At 32.0% G+C, this 16,712-nt stretch overlaps 1 protein-coding gene across 1 annotated transcript; it reads left to right on the top strand.

Annotated features, from left to right (window-relative positions):
* Positions 1-188: 188 nt before the first annotated feature.
* Positions 189-4,385, top strand: LOC132722258 (uncharacterized). The gene is made up of 5 exons (XM_060706719.1): positions 189-337; positions 732-873; positions 1,620-1,736; positions 2,109-2,128; positions 4,078-4,385. Exons 2-5 carry the CDS (start codon positions 861-863, stop codon positions 4,333-4,335), a joined length of 408 nt encoding a protein of 135 aa, XP_060562702.1. The 5' UTR covers positions 189-337; positions 732-860; the 3' UTR covers positions 4,336-4,385.
* The last annotated feature ends 12,327 nt before the right edge of the window (positions 4,386-16,712 follow it).

The following is a 16,712-nucleotide window of genomic DNA, read 5'->3' on the forward strand; positions in this document are numbered from 1 at the left end:
TTTATTTTTTTAAAATGGAATACTCACTAAAAAGATAAATATACTAAAAATGCTTTTAAATGAACTCCCTTTAAAAAATTTTTTATTTTAAATGTAAAATTTTTCAACTTGTAAATAAGAATACTTTGTGTACATTTGTTAAGAATGTGCTTATTGCAATGAAGTAATGTTTATTTGTTTGTAACAGAGCTGCAGCCTAGCACAGACAGCATGTACACTTGATTCTGCTGAAGCATACCTGCTCTTACTTAAAGCGGGGAATGAAATATCTGTTTTTAGTGAATCTGGATGTGTAATGATCCTGAAAGATTACCATATTTCTGAAAATAAACTACATGTAAGCGATCCTAAATTTATATGCATGTCTGAACTTATGGTCCAGTAAAATTGCATAAATTACAAAAATAAAATAATAACTGCATTTCATGTGCAGTTCTTTGCTATTTTGCTTCAGTAGAACTTTTTTCAACAACTCAATTGATAATTAACAGATAAATAATGTTCATGTATTATTCAAATGAACTTTAATTCATACACCTTATACATTTATTTAAACTGTCTCTTGTTTATCATCAACTAGACACCATACAAATATACATTGTATCTTCTAACTGAGGGTAATGTGAAATGTATTACCACAAGAACATGACACTTAAATAATGCTAAACTTTAATGCAGAAGTTAAAAAAAAGAACAAAGTAAAGTTTAATTATAAAATCTTTTGTTTTCAGCCTGAGAAATATGTTTTAGTCCAAAGACAGGCCATGACTGATTTCAATGAAGAGTGTCATTGAGTGTTCTGGTGTAGTTGTGACAGCAATAGTTCTAGACAGATTTCCTCTTTGAATACTAATGTGAACATGTCAATTAAAGGTATTTCTTCTATTATCAGTGACTTTTACATACTTTTGCTGTAAAACCTCTTGGGGAAACAAATACTTTGTTTGTTGCTGAGAGTATTTGCTCTACAGAGGATGTCTCTAAAGAGGTCATACTGTAGTTATTCTCAAGATTTCCTCTTTAAAATTATTATTATTAATTTTAATTATTCAAATAGAGAAATTAAAGCAAAATCATCTTATGTCAGGGCTATTCATGGTTATGGTATTCCATCATTTTTTAGGAAAAATATTGTTTTGAACTAAATTTGTACTTTTCACAGACATGACTGAATTTTCAACCGTTTTAATTGCCTTTTTCTACAAATGTAATGAAAGTCCTTTACTTTTTTTCAAATTAAAAAATAGAGGTATTTTTTACAGTCATGGCGGTGTTTACGTTGCTGTGGCTGTCTGCAAACTTTAACCTTGATAATAAATTTCCAAGTTGTTGATGTATTACTATTACGTTCATACTTGGCAACAACAATCTGTAGGACAAGACATATAAGTAGGCCTTTTAAGTAAAATGTATAAATTTTGCTTTATTTTTGCTATTTGTGGCTTTAACTTTTTTGTTCTGTTTAACACAATAATCTTTTTGGATAGACCTTGTTTGCTTTTAAAAAAAAAATGAAAAAGGCAAGTATTGCCCCACCTGGCGTTTGCTCCGGTTGAAATTTGTGTTAAAATTCTGCCATGACTTTGTTTAAATCAAACAAAATTTAATGATTATTTCAGAACTTCAAAGGTTGTATCCTGACTGTATCCATATAAAAGCATCAAGAAAAGTTTACAGAAAGTATGACCAAGACAATGGGATTGAGGCTATAGATGAATCCTTTGTTAGAGAGCAAGGTATACATAACTGTTGGTTTTAGAAGTGATTTGTGCTTGTTATGTCTTATGGTATGACATCATAGGGAAACTGTCGAGTGGCATTAATAACATTGATATGATTAAAGTTTTTAGCTAGATCTTGTAAACTAATTACTTAAATATAATTAAACTATATGTATAACAACATACTCATCAGCTCTTCGGTATAATTTCTGTTATAGCCCTTGTCTAATGACAGTGAATCAGCTAATGATTAGTAATTATTGCATAAACAATTGGAGTATTATGTGTAATAAAAATATAAAAATAAAAAATTGCAAAAACGCAAATAGAACATTGCATAATATAGTGTCATTTTAATCCTACTTTTTAAATGGATTTTTTTTTCAGGTGCAGATCACAGGTATCTGGTAGGCAAAATATTTACACTATCAATTTTAATCTTATTTTATGACACCTAGTGTCTGGTTGCATACTGTTGGGGTTAAGTGATTTGATAATGTTCTACCAAATTATGGCCCTTTGTTTTTTTTCCATGTATGTAATATATAGTGCACATTTTTTTCTTTGCAAAACACCTACATTTCTCAAGGGATTATGATAAAACTTTCACAGAAGCTATGTCATCAAGTGCCCTAATTCATATTGTCAGGGTTTATTGATTGAAGATGCTATGACCCTTTGTTTTTAGCTCACCTGTCACTTTGTGACAGGGTGAGCTTTTGTGATCGCTTTTCGTCCGGCGTCCGTCCGGCGTCCGTAAACTTTTACTTTAAATGACATCTCCTCATAAACCACTAAGCCAATTTCATACAAACTTCGCAGGATTGAGGAATGTTCCTTTGGTGGTCACCTTTGAAAATTGTTCAAAGAATTTAATTCCATGCATAACTCTGGTTGCCATGGCAACCAGAACAAAAAACTTTAATTATCTTCTTCTAAAAAACCCAAAGAGCTAGAGCTCAGATATTTGGAATGAAACATCTTCTAGTGAGTGTCTACCAAGTTTATGTATATAGTAAAAACTTAAAATTTTCTTTTAAAGAACCAAAAGAGCTAGAGCTAAAATATTTAGCATTAAACATCTTCTAATGGGTGTCTACCAAGTTTGTTCAAATAAAAGCCCTGGGGTCAAAATTGGCCCTGACCCAGGTAGTCATTGATTTTTCCTATATGCATATAGTAAAAACTTAAATTTTTTCTTTTAAAGAACCCAAAAAGCTAGAACTTAAAGATATTAAGCATGAAATATGGATGTCTACCAACTTTTTTAAAATAAGAGCCCTGGGGTCAAAATTGGCCCTGCCCCAGGGGGTCATTTATTTTCCCTATATGAATATAGTAAAAACTTAAAAATCTTCTGTTAAAAAACCCAAAAAGCTAGAGCTAAGATATTTAGCATGAAACATGTTCTAATGGATGTCTACCAAGTTTGTTCAAATAAGAGCCCTGGGGTCAAAATTGGCCCCGCCTCGGGGGACATTGATTTTCCTTATATGTGTATAGCAAAAACTTAAAAATCTTTTATGAAAAAACCCGAATAGCTAGAGTTTAGATATTAAGCATGAAACATCTTCTAGTAAGTGTCTACAAAGATTGTTCAAATAAAAGCCCTTGGGTAAAAACTGGCCCTGTCCCAGGGGTGTCAGTGTTTTTAAATATATGTGTAAAGAAAAACTTAAAAAATCTTCTTTTAAAAAACCCAATGAGCTAGACCTTAGATGTCTAGCATGAAACATCTTCTAATGGGTGTCTACCAAGTTTGTTCAAATAAAAGCCCTGGGGTTTAAACTGGCCCTGCTCCGGGGGGCCTATATACAGGTGAGCCATTTCAGGGCCATCATGGCCCTCTTGTTTACAAATATATATGATGTTTAGTGGCACATTTTTTCAATCACAACTCCTATATTTATCTAACTGTATATTGTAATTGACTGGAAACATTCTGATTGATGCTTACAGTCAAGGTCATTGTTACTAAAAAGTGAATATGTTTCCTGCCATTAACTAGAGAAAGGAATAAGATAAAGTACATGTAGGGATATATGTATGTAATGTTATCTTCTATGCATAAAAAGAATATAAGTTTCCTGCAAGCACATTTGATTGTTACAGTATTCTTTTCATGTCTGTCAATTTTCAAAACACTGCTTAACTTTCAGTAACAATATATGACATTTGTGACATGGTTAAAATTCCTTTCTATTGTGATAATGTGCTTTTAAGCTTGACTATTCTGTGATTGAAAATTTTTAAGGCTAGAAAAGTAAAATAAAATTCAGCTCTTAGTATGTTGTTGGTTATGGATTTTAGAAGTTGATCAGCCTTTCTTCATGCCTATGTCATTATATCATTACAGGCTTCTGAAGAGTTTTTTGAAGTACCTCATACAAAATTACTTGTTTGTCGGAGAGGAGGATCAAGCCGCTTTGGACTGGTGGATAAGAAATTAAAGTGTCAGATATGCAAGAAGGAATGTGAGCATTCAAGACACTGTAGAGAGGTGAAAAACAGAGGCTTTCAAAGTCAATACTTTGAGCTGATTGAAAATCTATTATCACCTGAACCAGATCAAAATTCCATACAGGCGATCAGAACTGAAGCTATTTGCTTATAAATTCAATATATTCAGCAAGTTTTAGGTCTCATTAGAAGGTCAGTATCCAAGGCTTGACTCTGTGACCCTGACATGGATAATGTCAGAATTATGACTGTTTTTTTTTTAATAAAAAAAGTTCCTGATTAAGTTTTATGTACATTCGTTGAATGAGGGTTTGTACTGTCTTTAAAAAATGGAAATAGTGCTTGAAAGTACTTGAATTTGGTTTTCTCTGAAAAATGCTTAATAAGTGCATGACAATGTTCATAGTTTAGCATCTTTATTTCAAGAGGTATCTCCTCTTCAAGAATCTTGCTGTAAAAAAATTTATATTGGTTGTTTAAAGATTTACCTTCAGAGTGTCTTTTAGTCAGTCTGTCTGTTCCGTCCTAAAAACTGTTTTCTGAGATCACTTTTAAACTTGTAACTTTTCCAAAAAATTTACTTGAAATATAGAAAATTTTAAATATTAGTAATACATATTCATCCTGAGAAAATTGGATCATTTGATTATCTGTTGTAGATACAACATTTCCTTCTAAGTAGGGAAACTGAACACATTACTATGATACAAACAAACAAAGAACTCAAGAGATTTAAGTTCATTCATGTCATTCATTTACTGGTAAAATTGAATGGTCAGTGGCCCTTCAGAATGTTCTTTGGGTTTTGACTGGAATAGTACTTATGGATTGCTTGCAATTCTATGAAAATTGCTTTATTCTTAAATCATTCATGTTTACCATATAGTAAATCACTTTTTCTTACAAATATCTCTTGTTTTCCCATGTTCTACAGACCCTGCCAAGATTGTGGTGCTGCAGCAGTATTTGAAGGACAATCAAAATGTCTGCTCAATCTTGGCACATATCTTGTTGGTAATGATGTTTTGAGGTCCTACATGCATAGCTTTCTTCATGGGAGGTGAGTGACTAAGTGCAGTGCATTGTGTAATAAATAAATGTCAAATTTATTCAACCCAAACGTAAAATACGTAGAGCCTTTGATATATATATGCAATAGTTTGCTTTGGCTATGGTTATTTTTATTTGGTAGGTTAAGTAGTGTTGCTTAGTTATAGACATCTTAGATTAAACCTGGCGACAATGAGTTGGATGGCATCCAATGATACCCCTGCAATTAAGCAGATAATACTTCATGCCATGAAAATGATTTATAGATATCTTTTCTCCTTGCATGAAGGGGGACCAGGAACCAAAAACTCTTTAAGTTAAATTTTAAAGCAGCAGGCCTCCAGATTCATGTTAATTTTCATAAAAATTTTGGAATTGTATTTAAAAGTAAAATATTGTGAGATGAACAAGTAAAGCAATTAACATATTACAATCGGCACTTACAATCCAAGGAAACTACCAAAAAGTGCAAAAACAACCTTTACTGCAAAAGTAATTAACGCAGTAGAAATCAAATATATGATAAAATACTGCAAAAGCAGTTTTAAACAGCCTATAGCATGTAAATATCCTTTGGATCTTGAATGTTTTCACCTTTTTTTGAAATTTTAGTATATCATATTTTTCTAAATATTGATTTTTTTGGCTCATCTGGAGGCGTGCAGCTTTAATATACAATGTTTTATTGAACTTTTAATGTAATTGAACTAATTATTCAAAATAACTTTATAGTTTTAAATGGAGTAATGATAATTGCATGGTTTAGACCATTAAGTGGGACAATGTAAGATGTAGCAAGTAAACAGTCATTCATTAACATTTACAAATTTGGTCTCAAACAGAATAATATCATATAAATGTATCTACCTAGCAGGGCAGAGATCACAACAGTCAGTGTCTTCAGGCATATGGCCAGAGATGAGCTAACAGTCATCTTTATGATTTTTTTGTTAATTCATCCACTTCCTTGCATATGTACTTTTTCCCGTTGGGATACGTTTTTATTTTGAATGTATATTTGGTAATTGAATACATGTTTTCATTTGCTCTTCTGCAAAAGTAGAGGCGGATGTTCATTTGAACCCGATTCAGTAGTCCTGTCTGAGTATTTGGAGAAGACACTGTGATACAATTTCACGAGATCACTGTCTTCAATTTTAGGATAATGGTCGACAGACCCTTTTCCAGATCTTTTAATTTCAGACTGTGCTGCCTTGTACCCTTCATTAGCAACTGCGAATTCAGGGCTACTTATTATGTCAAAAGGTTTACTGTGTGGTGGTAATATGATAATATGGTGATATGCCTTCTTCATTTCAGCTACTCTGAGCGAACTTTTTTTGAAGATGCTACCACAAGACATCTCCTGAAGCGTTTCACAGCAGATTCAGCTCGTGGGGTTAAGTTAACACCTCTGAGTGAATCCGATAAACATAAGCTTCTGTCATCAGTGGAGAAAGTTTCTAAGTTTCTTTATAAATGTGATTACAATTTGTAATGGACAATTTTCCTGTTTTCTTGTATTTGAATGTGAACTTCATTACAACAATGTTTATACACATTAACTTACAAGAAAAGAGATCAATATCCCTATTCACTCATGTTGATGTCAAGTGATTAAAATTAACATGATTTTGGCTTTGTGTAGCATTTATAGTTAAATATTTATTTCCGTTTTTGTGCTAAGAATTTCGCTTATATATAAGTGAAGGTGATTAAAATACCACCCTGGACATATAAGTCTCAATATCGTATGTGCCTTGTTAATGTATGTCTTGGAGCCCTTTATTTGGAAGTATTTATATTATTGTTTTATGAGTGATGCCGTTTACTGGATAGTTGCATGCGTATTTGCTCATTTCTCTGTACCAATAAATATATGCCTTGACTACAAAGTGTTGTTGTTGTTGTATAAATATATATACTATTTTGAAATATCAATGCCATCTTCTTGAATGTAAATCTGTTAGTTTTTAGCTCGGCTATAGAAGTATATCGAGAGCTGTTCTACTCACCCTGTCGTCGGCGTCAAATTTTAAATAATTATCGTATCGGTTTCATATTATCCTAAACAGTTCTAGTTTAGCCCAGGCTTTCCAGAAAAGTAATAGCAGTATCTTTAAGAGCATACTATAGACATGACTTTTTAAGAATTTAATTTTACGCTTTATATCAATGTTACAAAAAAGACGAGCATAAGTAAGTAAATGAATACAAGGTAAACAAAATGCTTTTATACACGCGCATCTTTCAAAATAAAAGACATTGTTGCATCAACTAAATCCTTAGCTATTCAAGGGACATAGTTCTTACATATATATTACTTTTATATTTGGTGTGTAAACATACTCAAAATTTCAATTTAACAGTTATTGAATGATAAAAATGATTGTGCCTTTCCATAAAATAAATATGCACTGATTGAATAGCAAACACGGGTGACTATGATCAGACAGTACGGGTGTGTAAAAGGTAAAATTCCGCAAGAAATACAAACCAAATTATAGTTCAACTATTTTGAAAAGACAAATTGATGTATTCGTTCAAAACATAAGTCTGGTCTCTTAAGTCACTTTTTACATGATGAGACCATGTGCCAAAAATATAAAAACTCAGTTTACATTTATACCACTATGATGAAAATTACAACAACAAAAACCGCAATAAATACAAACCAAATTATAGTTGAACTATTTTGAAAAGACAAATTGATGTATTTGTTCAAAACATAGGTCTGGTCTCTTCAGTCGTTTTTTACATGAAGAGACCATGTGCCAAAAAATATAAATTTTCAGTTTACATTTATACCACTATGATGAAAATTACAAAAAAAAATCTCTTAAGTCACTTTTTACATGATGAGACCATGTGCCAAAAATATAAAAACTCAGTTTACATTTATACCACTATGATGAAAATTACAAAAAATACGTAAGAAAAACAAAACAAATTATAGTTCAACTATTTTGAAAAGACAAATTGATGTATTCGCTCAAAACATTAGTCTGGTCTCTTCAGTCACTTTTTACATGAAGAGACCGTGTGCCAAAAAATATATAATTTACATTTATACCACTATGATGAAAATTACAAAAAAATACGTAAGAAAAACAAAACAAATTATAGTTCAAGTATTTTGAAAAGACAAATTGATGTATTCGCTCAAAACATTAGTCTGGTCTCTTCAGTCACTTTTTACATGAAGAGACCGTGTGCCAAAAAATATATAATTTACATTTACATTTATACCACTATGATGAAAATTACAAAAAATACGTAAGAAATACAAACCAAATTATAGTTCAACTATTTTGAAAAGACAAATTGATGTATTCGCTCAAAACATTAGTCTGGTCTCTTCAGTCACTTTTTACATGAAGAGACCGTGTGCCAAAAAATATATAATTTACATTTACATTTATACCACTATGATGAAAATTACAAAAAATACGTAAGAAAAACAAAACAAATTATAGTTCAAGTATTTTGAAAAGACAAATTGATGTATTCGCTCAAAACATTAGTCTGGTCTCTTCAGTCACTTTTTACATGAAGAGACCGTGTGCCAAAAAATATATAATTTACATTTACATTTATACCACTATGATGAAAATTACAAAAAATACGTAAGAAATACAAACCAAATTATAGTTCAACTATTTTGAAAAGACAAATTGATGTATTCGTTCAAAACATAAGTCTGGTCTCTTCAGTCACTTTTTACATGAAGAGACCGTGTGCCAAAAAATATAAAATTTACATTTACATTTATACCACTATGATGAAAATTACAAAAAATACGTAAGAAATACAAAACAAATTATAGTTCAAGTATTTTGAAAAGACAAATTGATGTATTCGCTCAAAACATTAGTCTGGTCTCTTCAGTCACTTTTATAATGGTCTCTTCAGGAAGAGACAGTGTGCTACATAATATAAAATGTCAGTATACATTTATACCTGTATAATAAAAAATACGTAAAATACGTAAGAAAAATAGAATTACAACTGATTGTTGTTTTCGTTCGAAGATACCGTTCGCCGAAAAAGTCACAATAAATTGAAGTCAGTATGATAAAAATATGTTAGAAATACAAACAAAAGAAAATTGAAACTGTTATGGCAAAAGCCAAGTTAATGCTTTTTCCTCTTATAATAATTGCAACGATCATATGTTTGAGACTAAAAATGTCCTTTGTATGTGTTTAATGATGTAAAAAGATTACTCGTTCTAAAACGTGCTTAAAACCAAAATACTAGTATGTCTGATTGATTAGGTGAAGTACTTATATTATAAAATTACAACACACTATATTGTACGTCAAAAAGAAAATCGACGTTTTCGTTCGTCTGTATGATGTGATTATCAATCGTTTTTTCGTCATAAACAATCTTTATGATACGTTTTAAATAGCCACTAAAAGTATTATAAATTAAATGCAAAAATCTTTGTGACAAGAAAAAGGGAAGTATCCTTTGACAAGAGCAATATTTATTCTGATCCTCTTCGGTCATCTGTTAACTGGCCGCGTGTAGTCATATATATTATTAGTTATAAAAAATGATAGGTCATATGGTCCTATATGAACGGTTGTTGGATACATGACCGACTAGCTAGGCGGATTTATAATACAGCCACGGATTTATATTACGTAATATAAATCTGTGATACAGCCAGCATATTTATAAGAAAAGAAGTAGATTCCTTCATATATAATTGACACGCCAGACGTGTCTACAATTCAATAGTGAATTATCTCACTTGAAAATCAGGACAGTTTTTTAGTTTCTGCTCAAGCTACATTTATGTGCTTTGAAATTAGGTAATAGAAAACAACAGGACTAGTTTAGCACTTGTGCGCGCTGCAGATATACACGCGCGGAGGGCAATGATTGCTTACTTGTGTGTGAACCCATACATAGCTGTGTGTACCAACACACAGTTCTGTCTTCAAGCTTCAAAGTAGTGTTAAGCAGCCCACACGCTACTTCGTATCCTGCCTTATCTGTAGCTAGTCTGAGATATTCTACACTGAGTATTAGATTAGACGATAAGAGTACAACGTCATGTATAGATGAATGATAAGGAGTAGTTAGGCGTACTCTGAACTCAAACCAGAAACAGAAAGATCAGGAAGTTCTAAGAGCTACATGACGTATACCATCATAACCAAGAGCAGAACCACACTACTTTGATGGTTTTATCCGATTTCAAATGCACCAACTATGTTTTCTTTTTTTTTTTTGGGGGGGGGGGGGGGTACTACGTCACATCGACACAGTAGATAGGTCATATCGCGACGTTCCAGCTTTACTGGTGGAGAAGACCTCAGGTGCCCTTCCGTGCATTATTTCAGGCACGAACGGGCACCTGAGTAGAACCACCGACGTTCCGTAAGCTAGCTGGATAGCTTCCTCACATGAAAAGAATCCAAAGTCCCTATAGGGATTCGAACCCACAGCGGTGAGGGGCAAGTGGTTTGAATTCAACGACCTTAGCCACTCGGCCACGGACGCCCCTACCAACTATGTGAAAGGCTACGAAAAGTGAAGCATTTTCTGTGATACAGACAGAACGACACACTTGTGTATAGCAAATCAAATACAATCCATATGATATTATTCCAATATCACTTCTCATCTTCATGGGCAACAGATTATATTTTTACATGTATAACATGATTAATGCTCTAGAACTTGGCTACAAAATTAACACAAACCAAACAAAAAACAAAAACAGTTTCGAAAACACTGAAATTTTATTGCTAAGCTAACAAATATAATACAGGTATTCAATGCATCAAAATATAATCAATCGACCCTTACAAACATTTGATTTAGTTTTATGTCGGTTTTATTCTGCCCCAACAATATCAATTTCTTCTATTAAATAAGAGCCCGGTTTGAACCTGGTGATGCTTCCCGAATAAGTTTTTGACACAGGAAAGTACACCTCTTGTAGTTACAGAGTTATGTCCCTGGACAAAGTTCAAAGTGCACTAATTCCAGAATAAGGCAAGGCAGAGTAACTGTTCTTCAAATAAATGAGACCTACAATGTTTCTTGTTGACACCCGTTATGGAGTTATGTACATGACAAAGTTTTAAAATGTAAAAAATGAACAAAGGGCAAAACTCCAAAATAAGGCAAGGCAGTTACGTCTTCTTGTGCACTGCGCATATACCTATGAGATCTATGTACCTACAAAAGTTTCATGTTGAAATCTCTTATAATTATAGAGTGATGTCTCAGACATGACCTTTCTAAAAGGGGAGATAATTCAATTACATGGCTAACCAGTTAGGATTTTTTTGCAATGCACTTCAACATACAAAGTTTTATGTTGATATCCCTAATAATTTTAGAGTTATGTTCTGGAAAAAGTGTCAAAATGAACAAATGGCAATAACTCCAAATTAAGGCATGGCAGAGTAACGTTTTCTGTGTACTGCACAGCTACCCACTGGAATATATCTAATAGTTTAAGAGTTTGTCCAGTACAACATAATTTTCTAAAAGGAAAGATAAATCAAAAAACAGGGCTGAGATTTTTTAACAAAGAGAGTTATAGATTCTACTTTTGCACTGCACTTCCACCCAATGAGATCTATCTACTCTCATAGAAGTTTTATGCTATTTTTTACAATTTTAGAGTAATGCATAGATGAGATAGACAGAGCTGAACTTTGACTATGAGATACGCTCATGACACTATAACTCTAGAACTTTGGGCCTTGACGTCGATAAAAAAAAGAGACCCTCTCTCAGAATTTATACTAGAAAACAAACGAATACTCAATTTGAAAAACAATGAATACCACAAATCGAATCACCGACTGAAATACGAGCTTGTGCGCCCTCTGATGCTGCATAGGCTTCAACCATTTTCATTTTTACGAGTATGCTAAGTGACGAATGTTTGTTTTGTAGACCAGCACGAGACAGTCAACAGTGACACTTAACATCTTAGACTGGTGGTAAATGGGCATGAATCGTATTTACTTCAATAATCTTGACTAAATAATTTCGTGCAACCAGATAAAGTTCTATGATTGTATGTTATAATATTCACGAAGTACTGCAAGTGCTATTTTTGTAGGTATCTTGCAATAAAACACACACAGAAAAAAAACTGACATTCTTATAACAAACATGGTCCAATATCTTATCGAGCCACAAAAAATCCATTCATACAGCAGCGAAACCACTAATTGTCAATCGTTTATCCCCAAGCAAAGTTGGACATTTGATTCAACAGGTTAATGCTAAATCGACTAGCATCTAAATGTTTCATTGAGAATATGTTATGTCAAAAGTAAGGAGTTGGACACTCATTTTAATTATTATATGAAGAGAAAAAGACGGAGTCTGGACAAACTTTAAAAATATACAGAAAATCAGAATTAATTAAAAGTCCATTGATACAATCATGTACAAAATCAATATGAATCCGGAAATGCTGACAAATATGCACAACTAACTTCTACTACATGTATGTCATTCCTTGTATAAGTTATATGAGATTGAATAAATTCGCAATAAGTAAAGGTTGGTATATGAGTAGACGTATGCTTTTGCCGTACCAGCTTCATTGATGGTTAAATATTCTTAGGCAACACAACAGAATAGAAAACAGAACTCCAAAATATTGAATTATCTTCTTATGACAGTACGGACAGGAACAGACATGAGTAATACTGAGAAAGATTAAGTGAATCACTCCATTTATTAGTGTTAATACCACTCTACTACTCCTTACACTCCGCTAAAATGAGGATAGAGAAACAAAACTATAGGAATGATCACATGTTGATTCAGTATAATAAATTGATTTAATGAATTTTCTGTTACTATTAGTGTATATTTGTGAATCTGCCCCGCCACCCAATTATTTAAGTCGTCCGGGAGTCAAAAAGTAGGTTAAAAGATTCAGTTATCACGTCGTGTGCACACGTGAAAAGTGACCGATCATAATCACGAATTTCACTTATCGCTTCCTTCCGTCATAATGGGTCATCTACAGTTCTTCTCTTTCCCACATTTCTATTAATCTAGACTTCGCTACCGAATTACACTTTGGTATTCATCACACTCAAAGAATTCTTACACTGCTTATTCATTAATCTAGAATTACCATCTTATAAACGGTTGCATGTAATAAAATAAGTTAAGCTAGACAACATTCGTGTTATTTCATGTGGGAATGAGTTGTTTCATCTATTATCTAGTTTCCAAACGTTTAAGAGCATGGCACTACATAATATCAAAAGAGAGGAACAGTCAAGTGATCTGAAATACTTCTCGCAGATACATATGTGTATATATCAGCCATGTCTGAAAAAATTGTGTGTATCAACAACTTCGAGCAAAATTGAGTTGAAACAAATGACATTTCACTTGTGCCTTCTTTAGTAGTAACACGGCGTATGACATAGGCTACCCGATAATTGATCCAAGCAAACGAGGATAAACAATAATTGTCCATTATTATCATCTAACAGTAATAGACGATATCGAAAATAAATATTTTCCATGATTAGCACCGACACTAAATAATATGGGAAATAAAACTATAACTAATCTACTTAAAACAGCCTATGAAAATAATAATTAACTAGAAACCTAACGAATAAGTGATACCACAACTCACTGAACCATCAAGAGTGGATACCACATCCGCATAGCAGACATATAAGATTTCGAAGATGTATAATAATATCAAGTTTCCAATGTTGTTACGAATTTGGTTCTAATGCGTTTGCACATGATTATTTGTTTACATGTGATTATCGCAATCTCTATTAGCACTTAAAAAAACATATTATTCAAAATTTATTATATACCGAATTTTACATTTCACACTCAGGTTCACGCACTGATATCATATCCAGCTCTATTTTACTTTGATAAATAGTCAACTAATAAATGTGTCTCAACACTATAATACCTAGAAATCATATGATGAAACGCCCTAACCGGAAATGTTGACAGTGGCTAGCGCTATCACACAAGAATATGTGTTTGTCAGTAGAATTCAATAGATTTTTTGCTCAGTAGTTATGCCCCTTTCACTTTCCCACAAAAATAATAATAACATTTTTCTAGCCCGAGATAAGATTCTATAGTTTAGTCCTTAAAATCTAAAATCTTCCCAAACCCGCTCAAACACATTTACCTTCGCCAACAACTATAATATGGATTCATAACTATGATTAATGTTATTTCATGAGCTTATATTTCCCTCAAGAGTATCTATATATATTCCTCAAAGTGAAACAAGTGGATTGAACATTATATTGGTCTCTTTGATCAAAGAATCATCAACCAATGTACCAAAGTTCCTAGCTGGACGCTGCCTCATTCCTTCTGAACAATTAATTCTCATTTGAGCGTAGACGTACATTTTGTATGGCCTCTGCTGTTATATGTAAACACTGTTGGGTTATGAAATAAAAAATGAATCTAAGAAACATGTAAATATATTATAACTATTACAAGTTTTATTCTGTTCTTCAAAGTTAAATTAAAGTCTACCCACGTGTTCTGTGTTACATACCCACAACACAAATGTGACATAGATAAGATCGGAGGCAGGCATAAACTCTGCCAAATAATCAGTGAACCATGAACCAAATTCAAACTTGGCTGGGCATTCTAAAAACCATCATCACATATTCAAATCTTTGAGTAGTTTAGAATGTTTGTATCGGTTGGCGGAGATAATTAAACAGAAACTGAAAATTCAATTATTTTCAAAGTGAAAGGGGCATAACTCTGCCAAAAATCATTGAACCATGACCCCAAAAAAAAATTTGAAAATTGACCTGCACATTCCGTGACGCCCCCTATGTCAAGTTGAGTTTAATGTGTTATTTCCGTTAGGGGGATAATGAACCGGAAAAATGAAAAAATTTAAATTATTTTTAAAAAAAAAGGGGGGGCATTTAAATCTGGGCAAAAAAACATCGAACCATGACCCCCAAAATTTGAACTTACCCGTAATTTTTTCATGACATGGTTTATATGTTTTAATTTGAGTTGGAAATTTGTTGTAAACGTTTTGGGAGATTTAAAGAACGGGAAAATGAAAATTTCATATTATTTTAAAGTAAAAAGGGGCATAACTCTGCCAAAAAAAAATCGAACCATGGGCCAAAATTCGAACTTGACCTGTATTTTTCCAAAGACATAATTTCCAAAATTTCCAAAATTTTAGTTGAATGTGTGCAACCGTTACTAAATAATGAACGGGAAAAAATGATTTATGACGGGAAAGAAAAAAATTTTACGGGAAAGGGGCGGAAAAGACCCGGGAAGGACGGGGAAAGGGCGGAATACGGTAAAAAGGAAAAAGGAAAAAAAGCCCCGGGAACACTAAGCCCCGGCCATTACATGGCGGGGGGCATAAAAAAAAACAAAAAAAAAAATTAAAAAATACACACCCCAAAGTTAAAACTTAAAAAAAAAGAAAAAGAATTAAAAAAAGGGTTTTTAAAAATAAAAGTATTTCAAAACTTATTTTCTATGTATTTTTGTCCCCCTTTTAAAATTTTCTAATGTAAAATAAGAAAAATTGAAAAAATTTTTTTTTCCACTTTAAAAAAATCAAATCAAAAAAAGGGTTCTGAAAAAAAATCATTTATTAAAACAAATTTGTTTTTTTAGATTTAAATTTAACTATTTCCCCAGTAGACAAATAATAACTTTTTAAAAAAAAATTGTGATAAATTTCTTAATATTTAAAAACATATTTTTAATTCGATTGTCACTCCTTTTTTTTAAATAAAATGAAATTTAAAACTCCATTTATTAAAATTCAAACTTTCATTACAAAAATTTAAAATTTCAGCAAAATTTTGAAACCGGGAAATTTTATGTCTAAAAGACATTTTTCTAAAATTTTAAAACCCTTTTTTTTTTTTAAAAAAAAAACAATGGGTTTTTTAAAAATCAAAAAAATCCTTTTCCAAAACTTTTAATATATAAAATAAGATCAAATTTAAAAACCCCAATAAAAAAACCCCGAAAAAATTCCCCAAATCAATTTTTAAAACAAAACCCCCCCCCACAATTGAAATTAATGATTTTACAAATTTTGAGAAAAAGCAAACATAGTTCCCCCAAAAATTTTACAAAAGGAAAATCAGCACACCTTTTTGTTGTCCCCCAAAAAATGGGTTTTAATTAAAATATGGTTTCATTAAAACCATTTCACAAGGGAAATTGGGTTTTTTGGGCTTTCCCCTTTATCAAACAAAAAACCCCTTTTAAACCCCGCAAAACCCAATTTAATAAAAAAAAAATACCCCAAAAAAAAAAGTTAAAAAAAAATGGGAAAATAAAAAAAAACTAAAAAATAAAACAGTGATTAAAACATGGCCAAAATTTAAATCTTTGGGAAAATTTGAAAGAAAATAAAAATGTTGTTAAAAGATACTAAAAATATAAAATATTTGTTAACATAAAATTCCAAGATCCCAA

This window comes from Ruditapes philippinarum, unplaced genomic scaffold (assembly GCF_026571515.1).
Source record: "Ruditapes philippinarum isolate M1 unplaced genomic scaffold, ASM2657151v2 ctg18396_1_1_1_1, whole genome shotgun sequence".
In the NCBI taxonomy this organism is placed as follows: Eukaryota; Metazoa; Mollusca; class Bivalvia; order Venerida; family Veneridae; genus Ruditapes; species Ruditapes philippinarum.

What these genes read in the sequence shown, in the direction of transcription:
- LOC132722258 (XM_060706719.1), top strand. An exon ending in ATCCTTTGTTAGAGAGCAAG is followed by an intron (nt 1,737 to 2,108) that starts GTATACATAACT and finishes TTTTTTTTTCAG; the next exon opens with GTGCAGATCACAGGTATCTG. An exon ending in GTGCAGATCACAGGTATCTG is followed by an intron (nt 2,129 to 4,077) that starts GTAGGCAAAATA and finishes ATATCATTACAG; the next exon opens with GCTTCTGAAGAGTTTTTTGA.